A 13,946-nucleotide genomic window follows, 5' to 3' on the forward strand; every position below is an offset into this window, starting at 1 on the left:
CACGCATGAAACGACTAGGGACAGGAGTGTTCTAGAAGCGATAGAAGTGACCCTAACGACTGCCGAAGGGGTGGAGCCAGAATCTAGAGCCACGTGGGCTTGGTGTGTAATGCTGTCCTCAGATTTCTATCGCTTGGCATAGAGACACGGCATGGCCCCATGCAATCAGGAACACGGAAGACTACGGAACATATAAACAGGGATTTGTGGGTCCAAATCAAAGTGGGAGCCAGCAGAGGGATGAGCCTTAGATGTTTCCCTACGCCTGGCTTGCTGAGTGCCCTTGTCCAAACCACTCTCCTTCTCTGGGCATCTGTTGCCTGCCTGGCATGATCAATCAACCCCACCTCCTGGGGACAGAAGAAGGCAGGAGAGAAAGGGGGTTTCTATGCAGGGGGGCTCAGGTAAAGCCAAATGACCTCCGAGAGTGAGCTGTATCAGCAGGAACAGTAATAAATGAGCTTTTACAAATAAGAGATAAAAGAGGCCAAGTTATTTTTAGAAAATACTTGGCGTGGGCGCTTGCTGCCTCTTTCCCTCAGTACCAATTGAACAGAATGTGGGTCAGGCAGAAAAGCAATTACCCTTTGAGTTAACTGGAGGGCAGTGTTGATTGGAAGATATTCCTTGTAAAATTCCATTGCTACCTTCCTTCTCCTAGAAAGGTGACTTCTCTCAGTCCATCTGCATGCAACCCTTGACTTTTTTTTTTTCCTTTGTCCTTGTAAGGAGCCCAGGCAGCCACACCTCCCTTGTTATATTTAGGGCTCATCCTAAGCAATTCCAGGAGCTGTCAGAATTCTTAAGTAAGATCAAGCCCAGTCTCCTTGTTGTGTCTTTCCAGAAACTTCCATCAAATGACTTGGAAGGAGGACACAACATTCCTGTCAGCAGGGTCAGACAAAGCGGCATGTCCCTGACATTCACAGGCCCCGTGCCCAGGCCCACAGCTTTGGTTCATGGGTCAGCTCTTCTCAACACTTGCAAAACAGTGATGAGATCAGCTGGTCGAGATCCCAATTGTTTTTCATATTAAAATATGTCTAATGGAAAGGTTAAAAAAAGCTAGGTAAACTGACAAAAATATCAGTTCTTTTGCTGTTGAAAAATTGGACAGCAAATTAAATACGGTCTCATAAATGTAGTTAAAATTCTAGTATGTTTCATGGTAACTTACATGCCATCGATACTTAGCAAATATCTTTTAATTATGTGTTCACACAGAGTTTTGGGGGGGTATTTCTGTATTCTCCTTACCTAAGATCTGGATGAGGTCTTTTATGAATACCATGCATTTATGGAATTAAAATTTTTCCAACAAACTTTTCTATCCTCCCATTTATCAGTCCAGTAAGGTTGGCAGGGCAGACAGAACAATGGGGGCAGTACATAGATGAGTCACTTGGGACCCAGGGAGGAGGATGCAAGCTCCCAGCTTCCCAGGGATTCAGGCAGAGCCCGGAGGAAATTGTGGGTCAACCGACTCCTGGTCTGGTACTCACTTCACTGTTTTCCTTTGAGACCCACCTCCCTGCAGCGGTGAGCTGCAAGTGTTCCTAGTTATGACTGCACCCGTCCTCCTCTGGTAGGGTCAGGAGCCACAGGGAGACGTTACCTCATGGTTCGCGAACCGGATATCTCGCGAGAATATGGTGGCCACCCAGTCGCAGCCTAGTTTGACATCAATGTTCTGGGCTAGTTTCTCCAGGGTGGGTAGGTGGCTAGCTTGGAAGTGGTAAGCCAGGGTGACATGGAGCTGCTTCTTATGAGGTTCCACACGGACTTCTGGAAAAAAGGAGGAAAGAGTTACTAGAATGTGGTTATCATAGCAATGGCAGAGACTTGCCCTCATCCATTCTGCCTCCCAAGTGACAGAGGAGGGAGTCCCTTGGCCAGACGAAACCAGTTTCCCTCTTTCACAGCAGCAGAATAAGGGGAGAGGAGAGTGTGAAAGATCCGGAATCAACCCGTGGATCAGCTGAGAGGTCACGGTTTGGGTCTGCTTTTCCTCATAACGCACTATCACCGGCCCGCCATGCAGAGGAGGAAACCGAGATGTAGAAGGATGAGCTAATTTATGGAGAAATAAAGAGATTTTGTCATCACGTGGGTGCCAGAGCTACATTGCCCTCATGTCGAAATCAAGTCTCTTAGCTTCTGGGTGGCTCTCATGGGGCAACCAGACAGAACCGGACAGAACCAGAGGAAAAGATGGAGTATTTTCAAAGTTCAAAACAGGGTTTCCCAGCAGCACTTGGGCAAGATAATTCTTTGCTGTGGGGGCTGTCCTGTGCACTGCGGGGTCTTCACCCGCATCCGTGGCCCCTACCCACTAGATTCTGGGAGCACCCACCACATTGTGGCAAGCAAAAAGAACTCCAGACATTGCCACACGACCCCTGGGGGATAAACTCTCCCCGACTGAAAACCACCAGCTTAAAGTATCCAGACTGTTAAATTCTAAGACCAACCTACCTACATGAGGCAATGGATTTTATTTCTCTTTTGTACATCTCTGCATGGGGGAGATCCCCTTCCCGTCTAGAACACTGCAGGAGATACAACCAGAGGGGATGGAGGGAATTTGAGAAGTTCAGGGCCGTTGGATCTCTGTGTATTCTCTGGTGTAAGCCCCATGAGGTGAGGGCTTTCTGGGTCGTGGTCGCAATGTATCCCCAGGGCTCAGCACATTACATGCTTTGAGTATTTGGTGGATGATTGAATACACATGCATGAATTGCTGAAGGAATCTGGGTCTGCCAAAAACTCTAGAATACTGAGGCTTAAGTTCTAGGGCCAAGAAGGGATGGCCAGCCCTGAACACAAGGAGGCAAGGAGCTGGACCAGCTCCACAGGGCAGGGTCACCCAGTTCTCCCAGTGACCACCAGGGGGCCGCACAGGGGCAGGGAACCCACCGGCCAGGTCCTTCTGGAGAGTGGCCACAGATCTTGGAGAGGAGCTGGCCCTCCGCCTCCCTACAAGGAAGGGGAGCAAGGGCCTCTTGCCTCTTGCTGCTGCTGGTCATGTGTCTTCAGAATCGGCCACAGCCCTGGCTGAGACCCACTTTACGCATTTGTGAAGGATTTGGGTCTTGTGGGAGTTCGAGTGGTTTTGATAATAGCTACTGTGGGATGAAAAAGCCATTTCCCTGAGTTAGAGGGATAGGAACAGGAAGTAATTTGCTTCTCTATTATGTTATTTCTCTGAAATATTAAGCTAGGAGATGGCGGGCTCCATCCCTGGGAAGAAGGTGTGCCTGGAGAGGGGCTCTAAGGAGGCCCAGCTTCCCAAGTAGAAGAGTGCCTCTGGGGGTGGGGCGGGGCGGGGGGGGGGGGCGGGCGCTGGCCAGCTCTGGGCCTCCTCCAGCTTTGCATTCGATGCTCAGATTCAGCTGTACAGCCCACACCCAGCTCGGCCTCCACACGGTCATCTACACACACCCTGCCCCTTCCTGCCTCCGTTCACGCTGCCTGCCCCCCCACCCCTTGCAGGGCCCTTCCTCCCTTGTAGGGAAGAACATCATCCAGTGTGCATTTCCCTTCTTCCGTGAACGTGGAGCCACTCCACCCTGGGATGGCCTCTCTTCTCAGAGCTCTGTTCTCACCGGCGCTCCAATCTGCCCCTCGGGCCAGGAGAAGCCACTGCTGTGGCATGCGTCACAGATAAACACAGAGTGGTCCCCAGGAAATACCCGCCGATTGTGATTTCTCTCTCCAGGGGGCCAACAGAAACCACCCCCTGCCAGCTCTTCCCTCCCTCCACCCCACCGTCTGTCTGTCCTCCCGCAGGTAAGGCTCTCCTTGACCCAAGTGAGCTCGTCTGTACTTGCAGGCAGACAGGAAAGCTTTGGCAATTTCTCCCACTTGTCCCCTTCCCGTGCCTCCTGCCTCTACGTCAACTCACAGCCCGAGTATCTCTCTACGCTAATTCCTTTGACGGGAAATCTCAGTTGGCCTCAACGAAGACCTGCCATGGAAAGAGCAAGAAACATCTTGAAAGAGTGACATTTTTGGCAGGCTGTTGAGGCTTTAGGGACCCATGTCATGGGTCTCAGCGAGTTCCGGACGTTGGCTCAGTGGATTTGTTATTTGATACTAAGTGGTTCCCCTCAACTCTCTGTGCTATCCCACCGCCCGAGCACAGCCGTGGGTCCTCACAGAGTGAGCCATGAGACCCCAACAGATGCCTGCGTGGCGGGGAGGCTGTGGGGGAAGGAAGGTTCCTGAACTCTGAACTGGCGGAGCTACAAAGGTGGCATTTGGCTCAGTGTGGAAGAGCCATTTGTGTGCCCTCAACTTGGGTGCTGGGGCAGGCGGCGGACGTTCTCTCAGGAGGCTTAGCATAACCATAGTCGCTGTTCTAACAGGGGCGAAGAGGTGAAGGCTGCTGCAGGAAAGGGCGGAGTTCCTTGTCATGTTCTCCCCGTTTCTGCAGGACCCCGCGGCTCCCCGCCCTTCCCAGTTTTCTGATCACCAGGACCCAGGGCCGTGAGCTCACCGGTCTTGGACGCAGCCTCTGCAGCAAAGTCAGCGGCAAACTTCTTGAGGACCTCCGCGCTGTCTTCCTTCACGAAGAGGCCGATGAAGTTGGAGGAGGTATAGAGCTCCAGGGGCAGCGGGGCCGAGAACTTGCATTTCCAGCGACTGACCGTGGTCTGCAGGGCTTCCCCCAGGGCGTCCACCTTGCTGTCCTCACACTGGCAGGGAAGACAAGGCGCTTCAGTCAGAGGGGAGACAGAGGTCTGCTGCTCCCGAGCACACGGCCTCCTCGGCCCGGAGCTGGAGGCTGCGGAGGCCATTGCTAAGCCACCACTTCTCTTTCTGAGGAGGGAGAAGAACTGCGGCTCCCAATTCGCTACAAATGGATGAGCTTACTGGGAAATTGCACAATGGACCAAGTCTTCTGTCCCTCCCTGCCCTGCTGTGCCCCTGAGCCCAGCCAGGATGCGGGACTGGTCCAGAAGGAAAGGAGGAACGCGCCCATTGCCTGCCTCCCATCATCTGTGACGTTTCTACCCCTCTTAGACAGTTAGACAGTCGGAAGTTGACTTGACTGTCAGACCCATGATAGCTGGGAAGAATGGGGCTCAGAGAGCTGTGACGTCATCTTCCCACCCTCTTTGGAGCGCTGGGGGAAGAAAAAAGAGTGTCTCTAAAACCCTGAATGCTTTTGAGAAAGATCGTGGGATGACTAAGAGGAAGCGGTAATCATTTTAATTTTCAGAGTGCACGGTAAGAAAGAAGGTGTTAGGAACACATTTTTACCTTAAAGAGACAGAGAAAAGCTAAAAGGTAAAAAAAAAAAAAAAAAAAAAGCTCAAAATAATTTTTTGAAAATGTTGTCTTCATGTGCTCCCATTCTGCCTCCTCTTGAACATCTCTGGATAAACCACAGAGAACCAAAGGAGATGAAATGTTATTTATATTTATTACGGTGAGGGGGATTTAAGTTAGTCATTAAGTAAGCTCTGCGATAGCCAGGATGATGGATTAGGTAACCATGGAAGGTCCCAGGTTATCTTTGCCATCTTTAGAAAGATCTGGTGAGACAGACCTGTGGACGGGGTCTGTCCATGAGGCTAAAGTCACCTCCCGCTGTGTGTAGACTACATTTCTTATTCGCAACTCTCTCATTTCTACTCTTACAACGGACAAGGGTGGACACTGCATTCCAGTGGCTGCCAGTCCAAGTCCTGACTCAGTGGGTCAGGCTAGTCCCTGGAGTCCTGTGGAACAGCGGTCATGGTGACGGCGCATCAGACCTGCGGTGCTCCTGGGCCTCCGCAGGTGTTGGAGAAGAGGAGCAAGGGAAAGTAGCCACGGACCTTCCTCATTCCTTCCAGGGCCAGGAGCCCGTGACTCTTTCCGCCAGCTGCCTGGGAGGCTCCTGACTCTGACTCCAGGTCACAAGGCACTGGCGGGGGTATGGCAGCCAGGGTCCCCGGGGGCAGGGGCTGGGGGGGTCTGTGGCTCACCATGAAGAACTGGCAGAGGGTGATGTGGGGGAAGATGTTGTGTGCCTTGTTCTTCCCGCAGATCTGCTTCGACTGTTGCCAAAAGTCGGAGAGCTTCTGTGCTAAGGGGCCGGTGGGTCGAAGGTAGAGGACGTACTCCCGGGGCAGGGGGTCATCCAGGAAGGGGTCGCCGACGTGCGAGAACAGCCTGCCAGAGAAAGAAGGGAGCCGAGCAGGCCTCGCTTGAGAACGATGGAAGGGAAGGAAGACCCGAAAGAGACAGACCCACCCGCCAAATGCTCCGTACCCCAGGCACTGCCAAGGGATGGGTTTTCATTTTCGTGCTTTAAAAATCCATCCCTCAAAGCTCCTTCTGCATGCCCGACTCCCAGATGCACCAGCTTCTCTGCTCTTTCCTGCCACAGTACGTCCGCATTCCACAACTCTCTCAAAAATCCTAAAGTCACTCCAGATAAGCTCCAGATACACTCCAAATCCCTTCTCAGCCCACCAGGGCTGTTCCAACCCCGTCTGTCCCTTCAGTTCAGCCTAGCGCTAAACCCATATGCCTCCAAACATAAGGGAAACTTTAGGAGTGTAGCCTGTGGGATCTACCCCGGGTAGTGATGTCCTACAAGGCAGGTAGGATTTTTTTTTTTTAATTGATTTACCTGCATCCACATACCCTCAAGTGTATCTTTTAAGTGAATAAGAGGGGCGGATAATTGTGATAAGGGCTCTGTCTTGGACATGCTTTGAATTTCTTTAAACAGCTTTCAGGAGAAGCACACCCTGGGGCCAGGACAGAGGAGGCAACTGGCTTGATAAATGGGCTTGTCACGTGGTCTTTTGGCTCATCCCACCACCCCCTCCCCCCCAAGTCCATTAGAGAAAGGCTGCACATCCCTGCTCATCCGCATACACTCAGAGTTAATTATATGCTATTTTCTCTATTTATTTATTTCATACCAACCAGTCACATGCTGCCTGAACACTTCTTCCTCCTGTGGATGCCAAGGCTTTTTGTCTGGAAGAAGAAATCAAATTTCTATTGTTAGTATTTTTAGCCTCCTATCAGCTTTTCTCACTATCGTGGCAAGAGTGTGAAGTAGGGGACATCAGAGCCTCCTGAGTGGTGTGGGGGAGACACCTGCAGCAGGATCCCCGCCCCCCCCACCAAGGGTCATGGCAAGGCATATGGAAATTAGGACTTGTAATTAATTTCCATGTAATTAGCACTGGATTTGCATGCAGCCTGACAGCCATGCAATCTATTTTGAGCCGTTTCCACATTAGAATTTTATTTTTGCTTCCCTAAAGGTTGTCATGTCTCGGTCTGTCCTCTTTCCTTTTCACCCACTCCTACTGACCCAGATCCCCTGCTGAGTGTTTTTTTTTCCTTTGCAGCCCCTTGGCAAAGCACGTTAGAAAGTGGGGCTAAGGCCCACAAGGACGTTACTTTGGTTCCATTCGGTGATTCCCACCCACGGCCAACCACCACCACCAGCCTCAGCTAGATCACAATCTCCCAAGGCTTTTAGACCTCTCTGGGGACAGTGCCGCCATCACTCCCCCTGCTGGAGAACCGAGTCAAAGTTCTCTTACTGGAGGGGCAGTGTCACAGGAACGCGACCCACAGAGGACCTCGAGCCCATGCCTACGAGGAGGGTGTCTGAAATCTGAGGTGTTCAAGAGCCAGAAAGTTCTGGGTTTGTATCCAGCCTTGCTAGTCGTCCATTCATGTGTATGTCTGCTCACGGAATACTTACTGAACTGCTACTATTTTGCCAGCACCGGGCTAGGCTCTAGGAATACCATGAAAAACAAGACTTCGATGTCCCAGCCCTCCTGGAGTTTTTGATCGAGCTGGCGTGAAAACATTGATGGTACAGGTAACGAATTACATTGGTGGTGAGTGCAATGAAGGGAAAGCACAGGGAGCCCTAAGGACATGGGACAGGGACATTGAGCTTGGGTTGAGGGGTCAGGCAAGGCTTGGGTTGAGGGGTCAGTGAACTGAGGAAGTGACATTTTGAATGGGATCTGAAGAGTGTAGACTCCTCTGGGCGGGGGTGGGTGGGGTGGTTGTGGTGGGGGCAGACACTTCACACATCTACCCAGTGAGGGGTGTCCATAAGGAGCCTCGAACTCTTGCCCGCCACCATGGAGGTGATCAGTAAAGGACCGTCCCCATCCCTTATGCCTTACAGATTCAGCTTCCTTGGAAGAGGGAGGAGAGAAGAGGGAATTCTAGTTTTAGCTGACATTCTCCGAGCACCCTTTTTTTCAACTGGTTGCCGCACCCTGCACACCCCGCCCCCCTTGGTTCTTCTCCTGGGTTCTCTACGGAGTAACCAGAAGTGCTGGAACTGTGAATCCCGGGGGTACGATCAGCAGGAACCTCAGACCATCTGTGAGCCTGGCCTCTTCACTTTACACAGGGAGAACACAGGGGAAGGAAGTACAGTAATGTGCTCAGAGCAGCCGCGCCATGGCGATGGCTCTGCGACTCTGCTCCACCACCCAGAGATCAGCTAAATACCCTTTCCCCCGGGAAAATCTAAGCACCAACACCAAATGATCAGGATTAAGCAATCGACACAGCATTACAGAGCAAGAACAGTGATACAGAGGCAAGCCTGCTTGCAGTAAGACGATGTTCTGCAGAAGCAAGACAGACCCCAGACCCGTCGGAACCCCTTGGAACAAAAGCTGGTGCAGAAAAGGTTGGAAACACAGGGACACCCCCCCCCCCAATACACACACACTCATCCCACACCTGGATAAAGTGCTTAATTGCTGCCATGTTACCAGCCCTGTTTCTTTTACCACTTACTAGACAGAGGCACACAACTTAACGCTCTTTTCAGATCCAGGAGCCACATACCCAAGAAAGAATGCAAATCATGGTCTTTTAGGTTAGAATCTCCAAGGAATTAAATTCACCCCCCAAAAAAGACCCATTGTTTCAAAAACTAGGAAAAGAAAAACTCATCTGTGATACAATGTGCTATTTATATAAAGGATCCAATTTCTTTCCCCCGCCCAGGCCCTTCCCCCAGTGAAATATATCTGACTGAAATTTAATTCATTTTTTCCTTAAGCACTAGGAGTATTCTCTGGAAATGAAAGATCTAATTAAGTCATGGTCCCCGTAACTCAAAAGACGGGTTCTGGAGAGGGTTCAAAGATAGAATTGAGGAAGATAAGGAAAGGTTTGGGTGATAAGGCTCCGATGAAAGATTAAGAAAACGCAAAATCTTCTTTCTGAAGAAGACAAGTCTGAGAAACCTTCAATTTTATGGAAGGTTCTCCTCTCCGACGTGCCTTCTCTAGTGAGGGTCAGCCAAAGTAAAATCCGCTTTGGCTACCGCACAAAGGTCTCAAGTCAGATACCAGAAAGAACTTTCTCATCAGAAGGTGTGGTAAGAGTGTTTTGTCTTTTTCCTTTTTTTGGGGGGCGGGGAAGGAAGTTTCTAGAATGCCATTACCGATCTGAAACAGGTATGTGATTCTCCAGGCAGGATGGTGGCAGGAGTCAAATCACCACCTTCCTCGGGTCACAAGCCCCAGGCAGGGTTCCGCTGCTCCTTCACGCACTGCCACGCTGACGAGGATTTGGGCTGAGTTTGTTCCCAGAACTCTGCCCACAGAACAGACTGAACATGGGCAGTGGCAGAACACATCTCCCCCCTCCACCCCGCTGAGGAAAGACTGTTGCCATAGAGCTCCCACCTCCACGGCCCATCGGTGGGGCCAACGCCAAGAACAGTGAGGTGTGGGGGGTAGACCCCAAACACCAGGCTGAGCCGGAGCAGCTGCTACCCTTGGGGTGACTCAGAAGCTGGCAGACTGTCGGAGACCTTGAGCGCACAAAGGCAGAGAGTATCCCTTTAAACCCAAAGGCGAGGGGTGTGGGCATTGGATTGTAGCCGCTGATTATTCAGATGGGACCTTCGTGGTTAGAATCGGGGGGGACCCGTGAGCTGCTGCAGCTGTTACTAGGGAACACACATTTGATCTCTCAGACCCCGGTCCTAACCTGCCCAACTATGTCTAGAGTTCATTCTTAGCAGAAGGTAGGAGGGGGAAAAAAAATCACGCGAAATCTGATGTCCTGCTAATGGTGGGGAAGGCGCACCTGTGAGATCAAAGCAATGGCTCATTGCAAAACCCGGCAAGCAGCTGGGAGGACACTGGCCCAGACGGGAGGAAGCAGCGGCACCCACCCATGGCCTTGCTTCGCTCAGGCTGGGACCCTTCCCCCGTCTGCTCTTAGCTCCGCTGCAATGTTAGGCTCCAGGCGGGTCTGGCTCCAGGGCTACGGCTCTGCCCCATCACCAGGGTCCCAGAGATGCCCTCAGCCTTAAAGGGGGGCCCGGAAAGGAAAAATCCCTTTCCGGTGTGCCTCAGACAAAGCGGCCTTCTTTCCTCCCTCCTTTGCTTCCTCGCCAGGAACTCTTACCAGGAAACCAAGTGAAAACCAAAAACACAACCAAAAGTTTAGATCAGAAAGCTACGCTTAGTATACAGCTTGACTGGTGGGTGTCCTTTTGGAGACCATCACCGCTGGGTCCCGTGGGTGGGTTCGGCCCCAAGTGCGAGTCCAGCAAGCTTCCTGCTCCCTCCCAGATTCACAGGTTTCGAGCTTGGCTGGGCTGTCCTATTGTCACCCAGGCTGGTGTCCTCTGCAACCACCCCGGTTCTCTGGGGGTTCCGCCGTGCCCTCTGACCCCTGGGCAGTTCAGTTCCTCTCAGCCGAACGCCAGCTCTACGCCAGGCACTGTATTGGCACTGGGCAGACAAGAAGAGGAAAGGGAGTTTCTGGGGCGGGGGTGTTTTTGGTTTTGTTTTTTTTAGATTTTATTTATTTATTTGACAGAGAGAGAGAGCGAGCGCACAAGCAGGGGGAGTGGCAGGCAGAGTGACAGGGAGAAGCAGGCTCCCCACAGAGCAGGGGGAGCCTGACGTGGGACTCGATCCCAGGACCCTGGGTTCATGACTTGAGCCAAAGGGAGTCGCTTAACCAACTGAGCCACCCAGGCACCCTGGGGCTGAGGTTCTTAAACTGTACGCCAAGCTACCCTAGGTTGGGACCCTGCAGCAAACTGCAAGAGGTGCCACGGGGTGTTCTAAATTTTTGAGCGAAACCTAGCAATCCTCATCCTGTGTTAGACATCCCATAAGCTACTTGCTGGAGGAAGTCCGTTTCACTATTGGATTGTGTTGCATTCCCCCTGATGTCATTTCTTTGTGAAACTATTAATTCTGGTAACTGCTATAATAAAAAAGGACCCAGGGAAAACCAGTGTGGAACAGGAGAGGACAGTGACAGTGTCCAACCTGATTCTAACATTTGAACAATTGTGCAGTGCCCAACAGACACACACATCTCGTTAACAAGTAGTTGTGGTCATTTAAGAGTAAAATATTTTTCTTTCCATTTTGTGTATTTTTCACGTGGCTCTTAGACCATTAGGGGGTAAGTACTCGTTAAGTCGTTTGGGTCTAACTGCTAAATAAACAGAACTGTCAGGTATTTTTGTCGGACTACATGCTTAATGTAAAAACGACTGAGATGCCAAAGGTGTTGTGAACTCCGAAAGTCTGGGAATCTGTCCTAGAAGAAATGACATTGGTCAAGATCTTAAAAGTGCTGTAAGAACTGGCTAGAGAAAAAAAGGGCATTGGAAGTAGACTGAATAGCAGGAGCTTAAGATACGAAGACAGGGAGCGCAGAGAAATTAGTTTGGTGACACCGGAGCAAAAATGGTAGACCTGGAAGAAGGTTAAAGAAGCTGGAAAGGTAGGAAGGGGACAGCTCAAAAGCATCTGTGCCATTTGAAAGAGCTTGGACCCAATCACGGTACCCGTTGGGGAACGAAGGGGAGAGCGGTTAAGGTGGAGAGGTGTAATAAGATTTGCATGTGGGGCGTGGCCCTAAGGGAGGTGAAAGCGTATGCCAGAGGCTGTTTGGAAGGCCTTGGCTACACATCGGAAGGGGGACATTGAGAAGCTGAACCAGAAGGATAATGACAGTGTTTGGAAACTGGATGGCTGATTGAAGGGAGCTCGGAGACTGGTGAGGGACGGTAGCTTGAACGTCTGTGTAGATGAGTGAGAATACAGTAGAGACAAGTCTGGGCTGCGGTGAGGGCCAACAATTTCCGTTATTGTTCTAAGCTGATAGCTAGACCAAGTACCATTGCCAGATGCCGGGTCTAGTTGTGGGAACCAGGTTCCTAAAGCTTCTTCTGTTAGCTTAACTAGGATTCCTTGTCTCTTTCTGTTTGTAAGCCAGACATTTCTTTTAGGCTACTCAGTGAGTTTCTATTTCCTTCTAAGGAGTACCTTCAGCTCCCAAATCACTCAGTAAATACTCAAGGCACCCCTGGCTCAGGTAGATAGGTTGGCCCAGACTCCTAGGTTCTCCAAGGTGGCTCATCTGTATGTGCCTTCAGAAGAGAGTTCTTCCCCTATTTTATTACATTTGACAAAACTAACACCTGACTCAAAAAACAATAAGCAACAAGAAATATAAAAGGAAATATAGTCCCTCAAAGGAATAAGATCTTGATTCAATGAAGCAGAGCATTCCAGTGACCTGAAGTTGTTCTGTCCTTGGCTTTGGATTGCTGACCAACACATACTGCTGCCCCCCAGATTGTCTGCCCTGTGCTTTGGTTCTCTGCGACCAAAAACTTAGTTGTGTCAGAAAAGAGAAGACAAGAAGTCAAGTCCGTAATCCTCCAAATAGATGAAACTCCCCATTCAATGACAATTAGATCTTTCCTTCACATAGCTAAGATGATCGCAAATATTAGAAACATTTAATGCTCACTGTAGGACTTAAAAAAAATGCTCTCAACTTACAGGACACCAGTTGTTAAATTGTCCACATCTAATACTCTGAATTCAATTAAAAGATGACCTAATTAGTCACACACCTCATTCCTTTTCCTCAGAATTAGTTTAATGATCTACACCAGACTGGGGAGTGTACAAAACTTCGGTAGAACCCACCTTCTATTTTCCTTGGTTGGAGAGTCCCTATCAAGGGGTTACTGGTTCCACTAAACGAAGTTGAGGGATTTTTTTTTTTAGGGTGTTTTTTAAAAATAGACATTGCTTTGTAACGTGGTTTTAGGTAGAAATATCAGAGGCTTTTATTGCGCTCTATGGAGAACTGCCTGCTCGGCGCAGACCTTCTTCATGAGAGGATTTGAGGTGGCTCCGCGGCCTGCCTGAGGCTGACAGCGATCCTGAGGACAGAGGCAAGCAGGTGACTCTGCATCTGTTTCTCCAGCAGGACAGAAACAGTAAGTCAATAATGACTGGAGGCCTTCCACCACCAGGCACGTCACAGACTTACACCCTCCCGAAAAATGGTGGACCTGGTATTGTTACGTAGCCTCCCTGGACCTGGGCTGCTCTCGCCTGACGGGTCAGCTGTCTGGTCACCTCTGTGGCTGTCCCACTCCAGGGGCTGGTTCCGGAGGCTGTGGCTAAGCTCTGAATCAGTGCAAGAAGTATGTTGAACAGTTGAAGCGCTGAGCCTAAAGCCCTGGGAAGCATTTCTGCCGACTGCCGCCGAGCTTCCTGTTCTCTGGAAACCCAGGGTGAAGCGGCCCCCTACCCCTCTTGTTGGGTATGGTCGTGCAGATCTGCTCCCGCCTCCTGGGCGCCTTCCAGGTTGGAATGGGGTTTCTTGCCAGAAGAGGGAGTGGGAGATGTTGAGAATATTAGGCCTGTCTTCCCGGACATTTACCTCAGCTCAATCAGCAGAGACCTTCCCTCTTAGCCTCCAAATAAGAGTAAAACCAAACCTATTCCCTGAAGAAGCAAACCTAGACACGAAGAAAGCTTTTATGGCTAAAAAACAAAACCCAAACAAACAAACAAAAATCCCTGCTCATCTAAAAAGGATAAGTTCCCCCCTATTATCTTTTCTCTATGTATCAGAAAGGATTTCCTTCTCGGGCTTTTGCTTAA

At 50.5% G+C, this 13,946-nt stretch overlaps 1 protein-coding gene across 3 annotated transcripts in view; it reads right to left on the reverse strand.

Moving 5' to 3' along the window:
- Positions 1-13,946, reverse strand: part of UBASH3B (ubiquitin associated and SH3 domain containing B) — a 135,865-nt gene that overhangs the window by 25,395 nt on the left and 96,524 nt on the right. For 2 of the 3 annotated variants that reach the window (XM_045798005.2, XM_045798004.2), the window contains exons 2-5: positions 6,928-6,981; positions 5,976-6,162; positions 4,499-4,697; positions 1,616-1,785 (exon numbers count right to left, since the gene is read on the reverse strand). In XM_045798005.2, the coding sequence (XP_045653961.1) occupies positions 1,616-1,785; positions 4,499-4,697; positions 5,976-6,162; positions 6,928-6,981 (610 nt within the window). Of the gene's footprint in view, positions 1-1,615; positions 1,786-4,498; positions 4,698-5,975; positions 6,163-6,923; positions 6,982-13,946 lie in introns of all 3 variants that reach the window. The other variant, XM_045798006.2, reaches the window with a different exon arrangement.

The sequence above is a fragment of the Ursus americanus genome, chromosome 16 (assembly GCF_024610735.1).
Source record: "Ursus americanus isolate L20-20 chromosome 16, mUrsAme1.1.p, whole genome shotgun sequence".
Classification (NCBI taxonomy): domain Eukaryota; kingdom Metazoa; phylum Chordata; class Mammalia; order Carnivora; family Ursidae; genus Ursus; species Ursus americanus.